The 14,738-nt window shown below is 39.6% G+C and overlaps 1 protein-coding gene across 1 annotated transcript in view; it reads left to right on the top strand.

Moving 5' to 3' along the window:
* COL4A5 (collagen type IV alpha 5 chain) overlaps positions 1-14,738 on the top strand; it is a 73,509-nt gene that overhangs the window by 56,600 nt on the left and 2,171 nt on the right. Inside the window, exons 33-48 of the mRNA XM_031554735.1 lie at positions 126-252; positions 1,428-1,508; positions 2,088-2,186; positions 2,672-2,722; positions 3,604-3,789; positions 5,740-5,748; positions 7,908-7,916; positions 9,175-9,308; positions 9,712-9,784; positions 9,930-10,001; positions 10,361-10,489; positions 10,722-10,820; positions 12,084-12,296; positions 12,625-12,802; positions 13,364-13,478; positions 13,823-13,995. Of these exons, the coding sequence (XP_031410595.1) occupies positions 126-252; positions 1,428-1,508; positions 2,088-2,186; positions 2,672-2,722; positions 3,604-3,789; positions 5,740-5,748; positions 7,908-7,916; positions 9,175-9,308; positions 9,712-9,784; positions 9,930-10,001; positions 10,361-10,489; positions 10,722-10,820; positions 12,084-12,296; positions 12,625-12,802; positions 13,364-13,478; positions 13,823-13,995 (1,748 nt within the window). The remainder of the gene's footprint in view (positions 1-125; positions 253-1,427; positions 1,509-2,087; positions 2,187-2,671; positions 2,723-3,603; positions 3,790-5,739; positions 5,749-7,907; positions 7,917-9,174; positions 9,309-9,711; positions 9,785-9,929; positions 10,002-10,360; positions 10,490-10,721; positions 10,821-12,083; positions 12,297-12,624; positions 12,803-13,363; positions 13,479-13,822; positions 13,996-14,738) is intronic.

The following is a 14,738-nucleotide window of genomic DNA, read 5'->3' as shown; positions in this document are numbered from 1 at the left end:
TCATGAGATTGTTAACATTACCTGAATATAAGAAATATGATTGTGATGGTGAGACTGGGAACGTGCAAGAAGGGCTTAGTGGTCCTATAAAGACTGGGTTCTTATTTCTGCTTAATGTTTTCTAGGGTGATCTTGGTTTGCCTGGATATCCAGGTAGTCCAGGCAGTAAAGGTGTAGCTGGAAATCCTGGTTTGCCTGGATTGCCTGGCAGTCCAGGTGCAAAAGGAGAGCCAGGCCTTCCTGGATTCCCAGGTAATTCTGAATTGTGTATACATATATATAAATACAGTGGTGGAATGCTGCTTCTACTTTCAAAAGCTTTTAGGAATCTGCTGCTTATGAGCTTTCTGCTGTTGGAACTGTCAATGCAAGCACAAGTGTGTGAATACATTGCTTCAGAGCAATGTGAAACAATCCATCTGCTTTGAGGGGGGAAGTAGTTGTGTGAACCGATGCGTTCCAATCCTTACCTCCTCTGACCCACAAAACACCTGTTTTGGGCTCAAGTTTTTCCTTCATGAATCAATAAAGATAGTGTAATCAGAAAAGCTGAACCTTTTTTAAGTAGTGTTTATTGTCTAAAATAAATGTTATAAAGAGAAATCCTTCTGAAGCATTATGAAGATAGGCTTTTTACTGTTTTCTGGAAATATTACTAGGTTGTTCATGGATATAAGTCAGTTCTTTCAATTCTCAATTTATTGATATGTTATGTCAAAAAAATGAAAGTTTGCACTTATGGAGTGATAAAGGGTGTTCTACAAGCATACTTGAGCTGTCTTTAACCTAGGGAGCCAGAGAATTTATAATACTGTAGCGTGGCAGCAGGAAGCTTAGCAGGGAACAAAACCTGGCTGTGAACCTGAGAGTATTTAACCTGTGCTTCATGCCACGCATGGAAAAACTGTGGGCAGTCAAAATGTTGTGTTAGGGCACTCCTTTGATCAGGCTCAGATGATGTTCAGAATAAACACATTCCAACAGGTTGATCATTTTTCCTGCCTCCCACTCAGTTAATGCTGTAGGGGTTAAAGTTGGTTGTAAATACTAAGAAGGCTGGGGAAGAACTGGCCAGCCATAGTTCATAATGCTTTTGCTTTGTTGTCAACAAGAAATACCTGTCTCTAAAATGGTAATTTCCTAGCAGACTGCCAGACTGACTCTGTCCTTGGCCACTGGCACTCAGCAATTAAGAAGACAGTCTTGAAAGCAGCAGTAAGGACAGTCACGCTAGGATGTTTTGTTTCTGTATATTCTTTCCTTTATAGTTCATCTCCATCAGCTTTAAATCCTCAAACTGGACATAAATAGTGTGTCTTGATACAGTTAGCTGATTTGTTACTCAAGGCATTCCGGACTGTGGTATTTCAAGACCTGCTAAAAAGCCACTTCTGTGCTGTTTTTAATGAAATGTTTGTACTTTACAGGAACACCAGGAATTCCTGGACCAAAAGGTATCGAAGGGCCTCCAGGTAATCCTGGTCTGCCTGGACCACCTGGGCCAGTAGGTGAGCATGAACAGTGTGAAAAATGTCACCTGCCTCTGTGAAAAGCATAACATGTGAAGCCATTTCCTTCCTTCTTTTTAACATCATGAAAATGCATCTATACATACATGGATGCTCAAATGCCATTGCACACATGTCACTGAAATGAAGTAGAAAAGAAAGTTTTAACTTTTCACATCTTTTGTCTGCTGTTTTAATCATACCACCAGCCATTAAAACATGTAGTTAACTGTCAGTATTTACTAGCTTTGCTTGTGTATTCCAGTGGCTGAACATTGTTTTATAGGAAAAAAAAATCTGATTTATGCTGAAGAGAAATCTTAGTTTTAGTCAATGATTTACATGGTTATGGGCATAAAAGCCTTTTCTGAATTGTCAAGGGGAATGGGAAGGGAGAGAGCGAGAGAAAGGAGAAAGGTTTTAATTTAAAGTTTTCACCCTTGTAAATTTATACTACACTCTCATACCTTCAGATTCAGTTGGGGGCAGCACACATTTATTTATCTGTTTGTTTTATTTTATTTTTATTTTATTGTAGGCTACATTTCACTGTGCTCAAGTGTTCTATTCTCTTTTTAGGTGATACTGGTCGCCCTGGCCCTCCTGGTCCTCCTGGGGAGAAGGGACAGCCTGGTCGAGATGGCATCCCTGGACCAGCTGGTCAGAAGGGCGAACCAGGTTAGGTATCCTCTGGTGGTTTTTTTTGTTGTTGTTGTCGTCTTCAGTGTGTGTTGTGACATCCTGCTTTTTCTGTTCCTTTTTTTCCTTTAACTATCCGTATACCTTTTAACTGCTTCTGTAGTTTCCATCTGCTGAATGGTTCACAAAGGATGCTGTCAAGACTCCCGTGAAGCACAGGACTAGAATTCAGTCAGCTCTCAGATTTTTATACCCTGACATGGCTCGACACAGGCCCCTATTCTTGTATTCAGTGATACATGTATTGCTTCAGCTCAGGCAGAGAGTAGATAAATGGCATAAACACAGAACCCCATCAAGAAATACAAATGTTTTATAAGCCAAAATCTGTTGTGGACTCTGCGTGTGAATAAGGAAATTGAGTTTTAGATGAACTGCACTTTCATCATTCTCAGCCTTGTATTCCTCTTCCCAGAGACTTGAAAGCTAAATGTTCATTATTAACTGAATCTATTTCTTTTCAGGTCTGCCAGGTTTTGGGCGCCCAGGACCTCCGGGACTTCCAGGATTATCAGGTAGAGTTTCTCAGCTGATTTTTTTTGTGGATTTTTTTGTTGGCTTTTTTTGTTGTTGTTGTTAAAATGTTGAATGGAAACTGTCTGTATAATAAAAACAGCAAAAACAAAATACCAAACCCCAACATTACATCTTCTGCAACTAATGAATATAGAAAAAAACAATGTTTTTTTCACAGCAGATCATTTTAAGTTAACCAAGGTAATAAAGACACTCATTACTGACTACTGAATATTGTAAATTAGGAATTATGTAGGCAAAATAAATCCACACAGGGTATTTGACTCTGCTGCATTATGTGGAACTTCGCTGATCTTTCTCAGTGAATAAAGCATTCCTACAACAGATGACAAATGAAGCTGCTTTGAAAATGCTTGCTATATTTTCAAAATTTCAAAAACTTCACAACCTCAGTTGTATTACGTTCCAATAGCATTCCTTAATTCCTTAAACTTATTGGAAAATTTTGCGTGCATGTCTTAACTTTCAGCAGTGTCTCAAAAAAATACTGAAGTCTTAATAATTTTCACAAAATTTCTTTATGAGTATATAAAGCTCATGAAAGCATTGCTTGTAGGTTCATAAGCTCTGAGCATGGCTATAAATTACAGTGTCAGTGAGTTGTAAAATGAAACTTAGTAAGATTTTTTAATGTTTCAGAAGCTATAGCTCTTAATCCTGCTAAAATTATTAGCCCTAATTCTTTTCTGAACTTGTTGCAACAATTTTATATTTTCTCACTGCACAAACAAGATAAGTTGTGGTCACTTGCACCTTCTTAATCAAGAGAGGAAGAAATAGCTTTGCAAATTCACAATTGGAATTTTTTCGTATATCGGTGTATAACAGTGTCTATAAATATGGCTGTTTAATTTTACAGGGCAAAAAGGTGAACTGGGGTTACCTGGCCCACCAGGACCGCCTGGACTTCCAGGTCTGAAGGGAGAACCAGGTTTCCAAGGATTCCCTGGCCTACAGGGTCCACCAGGTCCACCAGGATTACCAGGGCCACCTCTAGAAGGTCCTAAAGGTAGCCCTGGCCCACCAGGTGTTCCAGGAAGACCAGGTAAGGGCATGATCCATATCTGTCAAGATTTACCAAGTACTTTTGTTTTTTTGCTGAAAGGTTATCAGTTTTTGGACTTCCTAAATTTATTTGGGTGGAAAAGTTCAAGACCCATGGAATAGGTCTTAATTGTTTGTGGGCAACCAGAGAATTTTGTTGCCAAAAGTAACGGGATTTAAAAATAAAACATCCTCAGTTTCTATTAATTTCTGATACCTGTCAGCAAAAATCCAGTGTTTTAATAAACATGAAATTCTCCGCATGCTGTCACAGAAATCACCTAGCGAGCACGATACCGACTTCTGAGCACCTGATACCTTTTGCAGTTCTGTCACTTGATCAGCAAATGTCATCGCGCACAAAAACCAAACATAACAAGCCCCATTGTCTTAAGAGCCATGAAAATCAAATTCATGTTAGCATCACAGCATGATCAAATTGGATAGCTGCCTCTTCACCTTCATGTCATGTAACATTGCTCCATTGTGTCATGTGGCTCCCATGGATTCAGTGCACCATCATGCCGTGTTCATCTTTCCATTCCATGTTTGCACTTTGTTCCTGCACCAACTAATTCTGGGAATGAAAAACCCACTGTGCTGAGTTAACATTGCTGAGCAACTTCCTTGCTTGTTTTAGAATTTGATTTTAGAGTGTTTAGTCACGTTAAGATATACTCTTAAAATTTATAATTGTAATGAGCCTGGCACAGCTCTCACCCAGGCTTATTGCTATATCTTAAGTCTAGAGGTACTTTGGCACAAGTGAGACTCATCTCACTTAACGTGCTTGATATTCTCCTTCAAGGAGACAGTACTTTCACACCCAGCTAATGGTTCACTACATCTATATAAAGCAGCAATATTTTTATTTATTGTCTTCAAACTCTCACCTCAGATTTTTCTGTTGCTCTAATGTTTATTTGGGAAAGTCAGTTTTGAGCTAGTGTGTTGTAAAATAGCATGTATTTCTCACTTTACATATCAAAGGAGAATATAGTTTTGAAGTAACTGTTTGGAAAAAAATTAACATTCTTTAAAAACAATAATTTAAAAAAAGTGAACTGGCTAAGCATCTCCTGATGTGCGTGTAATATAAATACTGCCTGAGATTCTGTGCTCTGCTGGAGCATTGTTGTTTTGATGAAGCTTCTAATGCTGGGTACACTTCCTTATAATTGAGTGGTTAGTGACTCAAATCAGCTGGGGAAGTAAGAGCAGTGCTGGGACATGCTTTGTGCAGTTTTATGAGCATCAAGGGGAAAAAACTACCATTGAAGTTCTGCTCAGCCATGTTCTCTCCTTCTCTTTCTCATTTCTATTTTTGTTGCATGCAATGTATAAAGTGATGCATTTGTTTCGCTCAGTTATGTGTGAACTAATGTGGACAAACCAAACTATTATTGCAGTTGTGGTACAATCAGCACTCCAACCTTTTGTTTCAAATGATAACAGTCTATTGTTGAACTCTGATTTTTATAACATTTCAAATAAGGCAGCTAGTCAAAAAAGTAGCTGTTTGGCTATCAAATTACTCCCTTTCTAGGGGCATAAATAAAAAGAGAAGCTGTATGTATATATTGTCTGTTGTTGACTTCTGGGTTTGTGCTAAGGTTGGTAAAAGTGATGAGGTCAGACATGATGAAACACTGACTTCAGCTGAGTTGCCTCAAAACCAAATTTGGATAGATGATGTTGGGAGGGATTTATTCATCAAGGATAAAATAAAGCCAGGGCAATGTAACAGTGCTGTTATTCCATGTCAATTTTTCATTGCAACGGATAAAATAATAGTTTGGTGTTTTGCATACTGTATGTGAAGAAATATTGAGCTAAATCTAAAGAGAAAGGTTTAGTTGAATATGTTAGTTTGTTGATATTTCTAACAATTTTGATGTTTTTCCCCTTGTTCTAATGATGACCTTGGTGAACTCTGACCCCCTACTCCCAGGTCCCTCAGGTTAGCCCCTTAACTCCAAAATTACAACTTTGCATGAAGATGAAAGTATGTACTTTTTTGGTGTCTGAATGTAGATATGCTGAGTCATTTTTCATACGTACCTTTTAATTTGAGGGAGAAAAGAACTTAGGCTTTCAAAGCATAGGGTTTCATGTTGTTGTAGGACTGACCGACCCTGAAAGGACTGCTTTCCCTCTGGTGAAAGTTCACGTGGGTTCAGATTTACAAGGCTTTTATAGTGTCCCAACTATGAAATTTACTTTAGTGTATTTATTGCCAGAGGAGGTGAAAAAAGTATATGCTACTTTTCCTCTTTATATTAAAACAAACAAACCAAAGACCAGCATATTTTGCTGTCCTCCCCTACCTTTGCTGCATAATTGTTTTGTAGCTTGGACAAATGACAGTGTTCATTTTTGTAACACCTGCTGACGTTTTTTGGATGCTCTGATGTGATTTTTGTAAGATGTTTCTTTTATACCAGGAGCCTCCATAGGAGCACATGCAGTTACACAGAAAATATGAATGCTTTATGTTCCCAGCATAGTGCAGAGAAATCCTTGTTTCCATTGCTTCGTTTCATCAGCACGTGTTTGGAGGAAATGAGGAAAATTCTTCCTTTTAACTGAACTGAAGCACACTGGCTTATCTTTCTTACCAGTAGAGAGGAGGAGCAGGACTGGTAATTTTCAGCTTTTCCCAACTCTAGCAATCAGCACGTAGCACAGGACAGCTTCTGAGGAGACTTCACCTTTTGTGCCTAGATTGAAAATGACTTGGTATATCTACTTAATAATAATGCAGTCTTTAAGTTTTGCTATGATTACTTCTATGAAGCAAAGAACTGTCATCAAAATTCAAGAAGAGAAGTCTTTAGTGCATTGTGCTAAGCACTGTGGGGTAGCAAATGTGGTAGCCCCTGATGTTTGAAAACTGAAATATATATCTAGCCTTATGCAGTCATGGAAATAAAGAATACTATATATAAATATGGCTTTGCCCTTTAATTAAAACGTCACACAAACAGTAACCACAGTGTCAAAGGGAATTAGCATCATGGCTGCGCTGAGAGGAACTTACCAATTGCTTCGTATTTTGTTCCACCCTGAGACTGTGCCCAGAAAGCATTCAATAATCAACAAGTATAAGAAAGATTTAGAAATCATAGCAAAACTTATTTAATAGCGGAAGTTTGAGTACTTAACAGCAACAATGAAATGTCCATGTCGTTATTTTTAACAGCTGTATTACAACTAGTATTTAAAATGATTTACCAAATATGTAAGAAATAGTACACCAAGGTAAACCTGATATGTATTTATTGTAGTTTTTAGCTGCAAATTGCATGGTTATACATAGATATACTTAAGTCATTTCACAGACACGAAAGATGCAAGTGAAAGATGGCACAGGAGCTGCAATACATATTAATTCAGGAGGAAGACCAGCTTACCTTTAAGCAAAAGGATATTGAAGTGATTTTCCTAAGGATGTCATCACATGCCATTTTCCATAATAACTTTTAACAGGCAAATTAGTATCTTGGGATACATTTATTAAAAAAAATCAGTGCTAACAAATTCTGATTTTCTAAGATTTTGCTTTTTGCTTTTGTATTTTTGCTTATAGCACTTAAAACCCTTTTAATCCATGTCAACTCTGATTACTATTTGGGGCTACTTTTCAGTGCTAGGATTTTGTTCACAGATGACATAAGCTGTCATTCGCAGTGCACCTTTGTATTTGCCAAGCTCCAGGCCCTGTGAGTGATGAATAGTGTCAGTGAAATGGCTTCATAGTGTAAACTGCATTGTGAGTAGGACTAACCAGGCACAGGCCTCAGCTGTAGTGTTAAAGCAATAACACATTTAGTAAAGCTTTTAAGTTTGTCATTAAATGAAGAGTGTCAAATTAGTCCTAGCAGAGCCAAGTCACCAGAATAGCTTGTATCTGAAAATGCATATCGTGAACTCATGTATGGCCTTATGCATGCATGTGGATGATATTCTAAATACAAAATATGCTGGTGAAATGGGTTGATGTGTAGTGTATATGCTGTCATCTGTACTATTTCTAACTAGTAATCTTGTTTTGTACTGTGTGATGTCTGATCCTTCTAACATCGATCATTGGGCTTTGGTGAACTCTGATCCTTCCAGGTCCTCCAGGTTAGACTCTTAACTCAGTCACTTTATTTTACTGCATTGCGTTTGATATAAAAGAAGGGATGTTTTCCTGTGATTCTGTAATTATCTTTTTAAGGACTGTGGTTACCCTGCAAGTTGTGTGCTTTTGTTCAGCATGTCTCATGGTAGATGGTAGCCTGTTGTTGTTTTGCATGTGTACAATACTGCACCATTCAGAAAGAACAAAATGAACACAGAAGCCTCTTGCATGATGGGATGTTTTCTGTAGCTGAAACTGCAATGGGATGTGTGTGAAATAAAGTAGGAGCAGTTTTGTACTGTAAAAATTTGGAATTCTTCACTCAGATTTGCATGCAGTAATACAGCTCATCGAGTTTATCTGCTGAATATAGGCAATGAGGATTTCCAAGGGCATTCTCAGAGGTTTCAGAAGAATTGAAAATCCAGCACATAGCTATGTGTTATTAATTTCTTGTACCACAGGGGAGAATGTCATAGCACTGTCCTGCAGAGAGATCCTTTTGTTAATCCAATTAGGAGATCTAACATGTGAAGTGTTTTTAGCTGTTGCTGTGTTTGCTTACAGTTTGCTTTGCTATAAGTTACCTTCTATTTAGATGATAAAGGTGCACGGTCTCATTTTTCAGTGCTCAGAACAGCTAGGCTTCATTTAAACCCACTGTTCTCTTTTGGTTTAATGTGGCTGTTGCAAAGAAAATATTTAAAGATTGGCTCAGTTCCTCTGTTAAATTTACAAAGCATAATTCTACTAAAGACAGACAAACCAGGGTCGCTGAATGAGTGCCTGCGACTCTACCCAGTATTTAGAGAAGACAGAATGAGGGGCTTCCTTCTGCTGAGCAGTCATTAAATGGGAGATACCAGGCTCCTCTGTAGGTATTGGAAACAGCAAAAAAGCAGCAATATTTTTGTATTAGTGTCTGTTAACGTAGCACTTAAGAGACGGTGAATGCAATGCAGGACAGCAGAGGGTATATTTGTACCATCTAATTTGGGTTTTCTTGGCTCCTGCTAAAAGGTAGCTGTCTGGTCGCTGGTAAGTTCCTATCACAGGTGGTTTGCACTGCTGCCTAGAAAGACCTGCTTCTCTTCATCAGCTGGATGAGGAGCCTTGGTTCCTGATTTGGGTAGTACAAATAACCCCTCTTTGTTTTCTCTTTAGTTAGGGCTTTTTATTTTGTTTTTACACTGAAGGCACGGTCTTGTAGAGAACAGTTGACGTGTACTGATACGTTTGTATTTGTTCCACAATGTTAAGGTTCACCGGGCCCAGAAGGTCCACGAGGGCCACCAGGCAGTGGGGGACTCAAAGGGGAAAAAGGGAATCCAGGACAGCCTGGCCAGCCTGGCCTGACTGGTCAAAAGGGAGACCAAGGACCACCTGGACGCCAGGTAGGACAAGAATTGGGTTTATTTTTAAATGCAATAAAGACTGAACATGTTTAGGTTAAATATACCTTTTATTGTAGTAAAATAAAAACCAAAATATGGTGGTTATTATAAGCTGTCTCATAGCAAGATTGAGGGTCTTTTCTTTATCCCCCAGTACCCAGGCAGGTTTTCCCCATTATATTGCCATGGGAGCTGGAGTTGCCAACAAAGGGTTCACATTCCAGTGTTCTCTGACAGCACCCACTGTACCAGGCAGTGAGCAAGCAGCACATAAAGCCTCAGCCCTCTCAAGCACTACTTCACAGATCCAAAATGTACTAATTTGTCTTCTACCCACTGTTTTTATCTTCTTTTCTGAAACCACTGGGGAGATGAGTGACTAACATGGATCTGTTGTCTTCAGGGAGATCCTGGTCGTCCTGGTCTCAATGGAATGAAGGGTGACCCCGGGGTTCCAGGCGTTCCGGGATTCCCAGGTATTTAACGAGCATTTCAAGTGAAAACTTCCAGACACAAGTAGCAGCTCCTCAGGGAGAAAAGAAGCCTGACTTGGGCCACTCTGCAGCAGATTTTATAAAACATGTTCTTTTACTGTGTGACCGTGTTCATTTGATCTTTCAGGTATGAAGGGTCCCACTGGACCTGCAGGACCTGCTGGCCTCATGGGCAGTCAAGGGCTGCCAGGCCCACCAGGTAAGAGTCTTGGGTAGCACTACTGATACTTTGGTCCCTGTTGGTAGAATTTGTTATGCAGGTGTAGAACTGTGTGGATCTCAGCGAGCAATGGAAGTGGTTAAGAGAGCATCTGTACTCCTGCTGTATTTTATACTCTATATACAGTCTACTTGGATTAACTTCTGCAAGAGCTGTCCTTTAAGATGTCACCAAGAGCACTTTTTTGCCCTTTATATACACCTCCACTTATTCTTTGTAGATATAAAAACTTTTGGTTGCTGACTTTGCAATAAGTGACAGAAACAGTGCACTACCAAAACTGTCTTCAGTGCTCTCTTCCATCCTGGTTTATCTAATACTGAGCTGTTTTCTCTCAGGTCCACCAGGTTTACCAGGTACCATTGGACGAAGCATTGTTGTCAAAGGTGACCCTGGTCCTCCAGGGCCTCCAGGATTGCCTGGGTCAAAAGGGCCACCTGGACTGGCAGGGCCACAGGGATTGCCAGGTATGAGTCTAGTTGTTGCATGGATAATGACTAAGTATAGCTGACTGCATGTTGCAACATGGGACTGAATTCAGCAAGAAACACAGAAGAATGTGGGATTGTACCCAGATGTGTACATCTGGTTTAATGACCTCTTCTTCCTAATGTATTGTGGAGAAACAACAGATGACCCCAGAGGGCTGTAGTGAGGTTTCAAGGGCTTTCAGTTCAATTACCTACTTGTCTGTTCTAGGTCCAGTTGGTGTTCCTGGTGATCCAGGGCGAGATGGACTCCCTGGTTTTGATGGCCCAGCAGGACGTAAAGGAGAGAGAGGTCTTCCAGGCCAACCAGGTACAGTGTTCACCTCAAGAGGACCTACTGGAAAAAGAGATGCTCCCTACTAAGTTCCAGCTAACACTGGGAAGAGACATTTGCCTTGTGAGAGTAATAAAATCATAAATTTAGGATTTTCTTAGTGCAAAAGTATTACGGGCTGCTGAACACGCTTTAGTTTGGAATATTCTAGGGATCAGCACAATTATTAGTCATTGCTGAATAATACTGTAGAACATTTTATCTCAAGATGAATGGCATCCCCTTTGGAGCAATGGTGAGGCACAACAAGAAGGGAAGAAAGTAAGAAACAGAATTGAGAGATTAGTTTAAAAAATTTCTCTTTAGATGAAGAATCATGAATGAGGAAAAGCAGACTTCATAAAGGAAATAATATGCAGAGGTCAAGCTACCATGAAGTTATTGCTTAGAATTACTGATCTGAGAAAACAGACTACGCACTGAACAGTTTAATTTAAAGCAGAAGACAAGTATTAGCTATATGTTGTGAGAAAAAAATAGAATTCAAACAGTTAAAAACAGTATAAAAATCCACAGTGCCTTTTTGTTTTTTCAGTTAAGTAGCCCTGTGAAATCTGTTGGCGTTATTTTAAGAGAAAAAAAAAATGTAAGCAGTAGTCTAAATATTTGTAGTTATACTTTCTGGTATTTTGCTGTTCAGTAACAAATGCCTTTTCTGATACTTCTCTCAGAGTAATATTACTCTTTCCTTGCTCTCATGCAAGGTTGTTCCAGCCTATTTGCACTTTGTCATCTACTCCAAAACTGACTAGTTTCTCTATTCATTTGGGGTTTTAGCTGAAGTGTTGTTAGAGCATGCCCTAGAGTGAGATGTTCTTCTGTTTCTGGCTCTGTCATTTATTTTGTGATCTTGAACAAGATGTTTCAGTTGTCTTACCAAACTGCATAGGCAGATGCAGAAGTATGTTTTGGGATTAGGAAGCTGATTTGTCCTTACAATAGCTGTGATATCCACTGCATTTGCTAAGCTATTGCCTCACAGCTCCAAAAGTATTTAAATTCAGAATACTCCTATGATGCAGAGAAATTGCACTATTTTAATTAGTTCACGATTTGACCAAACTTAGAAGAAAAAATAGTTTAAGGTAGTTTAAGGAAGGTGGCGTTAGCAGATTTCAAGTTCCTCAGCTAGCAAGCTCTTCACTCACTACACCATCCTCCCTTTCAGAGCTATGTTATTCCTAAACGAGCAAGAAATTGAGTTAATAAATACTGTGTTGTTTCCTCTCATGTGAATAGGTTCACGAGGAATACAGGGACCCCCTGGTCCTGATGGCTTACAAGGCCCACCTGGGCCTCCTGGAACAGCTTCTGTTGCTCATGGATTCCTTATAACTCGTCACAGCCAGACTAGGGATACACCACTATGTCCACAAGGAACTTCAAGAATATATGATGGATTCTCACTTTTGTATGTGCAAGGAAATGAGAGAGCACATGGCCAGGACTTGGGTGAGATATTTTTATGCTTTGTCTTTAAGGGGAAAGATGTTGTACATACTTCTACCAGAAGCTCTGTTTTAATGAAGATAAGACTATCCTGGAGTTTACCTACATGAGGATGAGGGATGCATGCTAAGATCTACTACATCCAGAAGCTACCCTTAGTAATTCAAGATGAAAGTATTTTTTTTTGTAAACCAAAATTGAGAGTTAAGTTTTTCCCTCGTGAAAATTTGATAACACACACTGAATACTCACAATTATCCTTCTCAAAAAAACTGCTACAAACAATGAAGTGAGAACTTGGCTGTCACATTTTATGTATCTTATTCTGTAGGTACTGCTGGGAGCTGTCTTAGACGTTTTAGCACCATGCCTTTCATGTTCTGCAACATCAACAACGTTTGTAATTTTGCATCAAGGAACGACTATTCCTACTGGCTGTCAACTCCAGAGCCAATGCCGATGAGCATGGAGCCACTGACTGGGCAGAACATTCAGCCATTCATTAGCAGGTGAGACAAAGATGGCTATCAAGTCTCTTTTTTTAGTCTTTTTTTAGTATCTGGATAAAGAAACAGTACATCTCACCACATACAATCCAACATGTAGGTTGGAAATAAGGCTGACCTTGTCATGTTTTGCTCTGGGAAATACAAGAAAAAGAGCTGGTTTTAAAGTTTCTATTGTCTGAAAAGGCCCATCTATGTGCAGCAGTAATCCTTAGAGGCTGAAAGGCTGTAAGGGCTTTTCTGACCTGAAAAGCATGAGTGCAGGGTTACTGTGAATAGGAAAAAACACAGGAGCCTGTAGCACTAGGATTAAGGCATTCACCTGGGGGACTTGGAGCTTCCACTTCTTGTTTCAGGTGCTGTATTTTACCCAGTGGTTGTTAGTTAGGAAAAGGGCAGAGTTTGTACTCAGAACCACTGTCTTACTGCACTCCCAAGATACATGAAAAGTCTAAATTAATAGGACAGACCCTCACAAGCTAGGTATCCCTTTCTCTGTGTAATAACCCTTAACGAGTGATATTAAGTTGTGTTTTATTTCTCTGATACTTCCCCTGAGTCCAGATGTGTTGTGTGTGAAGCTCCTGCTATGGTGATAGCTGTCCACAGTCAGACCATTCAGATTCCTTCGTGTCCTCCAGGCTGGGACTCCCTATGGATCGGTTACTCTTTCATGATGGTAAGAACTTCCTCCTACTCCAGAAGTGACTATTACCTGTTCGTGTCCTCAACTAGCTGCTTTAACAGTCTGTTAAAAACTACAATGGTAGTCATTAGAAAGCCTTTATCTTAAGTTAATAACCATGGCAGCCAAGATTAACAATTTTCCAGTTCACAGAGAGAATGGTAACACTCTGCAAGTCCTGTCTTTCTAAGGACAGTTACAGAGGTGTCTGACATCACATTATCTCAATATTATCTCAGCCAAACAGGGGTTCTTTTAGCAATTGCATCCTGTGCTATTAATTTCTATTTCCTACTGTAAGTTTTTTGTGTGTGTTTCTTTCCTGCCCACTACCCCAGCACACCAGTGCTGGAGCAGAGGGCTCTGGGCAGGCCTTGGCATCACCTGGATCCTGTTTAGAAGAATTCCGCTCAGCTCCATTTATTGAGTGTCATGGTCGTGGCACTTGTAACTACTATGCCAATTCATATAGTTTCTGGCTGGCAACTGTAGAGGTGTCAGAAATGTTCAGGTAAGAAAACCTGTTTATTACACTGCTTTATTCCAGGGTGAAATATTTGGAAGCCAAATTTATTCCCAAGATCAAAAGAAAAGTGTTTGCAGGGAAGTAGGGAAGAGTTTAGTTTGTTTTCCCCCTCACAACCAGTTTTTCAAGTGTGTGCTTGGGTAAGCCTTTTGTACGATGTATAAACTTGTGAGGGCACATTCTGTTTTGCAAGGAGTCAAATTCTTTTTACATCAACTCTTATTCGCATTTAGTAGTACTTTCTCTGAATGTTGTCCTATTGTACTGACTGTAGTTGCAGTTTAAAAGGCTTGTTTTCTTGGTTTTTTTTCCTTGCATGCTCTTAATGACACAAATATTTTAAAAGGCGGTTCACAAACAGAGAGGGGAACAGGTGTGAGGGGAAACTGGACAAAATCTGCATTGTCTGATTCTCTGCCCTAGTGCAGGATCAACTGTACTTAAACCTTTTAAAGCAGGTGTTCATATAATCTGTTTTTAAAGCCTTGTCTGAAGGAGGTTTCATACCCCCTCTGGCAAGCATTTTTACCAGTACTCTGCAGAAGGATTAGGACACTAGCTTTTCTGCCTTAAGGATTTCAGCTCCTCCAGGGTTTTCCCTTTCAATTGACGGGCAGAAATAAATGCTAATGCCCTGTTTTTGCACTGGTAAAAACCTCGTGAATATTCCCACTGCCACCAACCTGAAAAATGTGGCCTTGTTGTACAGGGCTGGCAGTGTGACATAG

This window comes from Meleagris gallopavo, chromosome 9, assembly GCF_000146605.3.
Source record: "Meleagris gallopavo isolate NT-WF06-2002-E0010 breed Aviagen turkey brand Nicholas breeding stock chromosome 9, Turkey_5.1, whole genome shotgun sequence".
Taxonomy (NCBI): Eukaryota; Metazoa; Chordata; class Aves; order Galliformes; family Phasianidae; genus Meleagris; species Meleagris gallopavo.
This window is presented reverse-complemented; position numbering and strand designations above follow the sequence as displayed.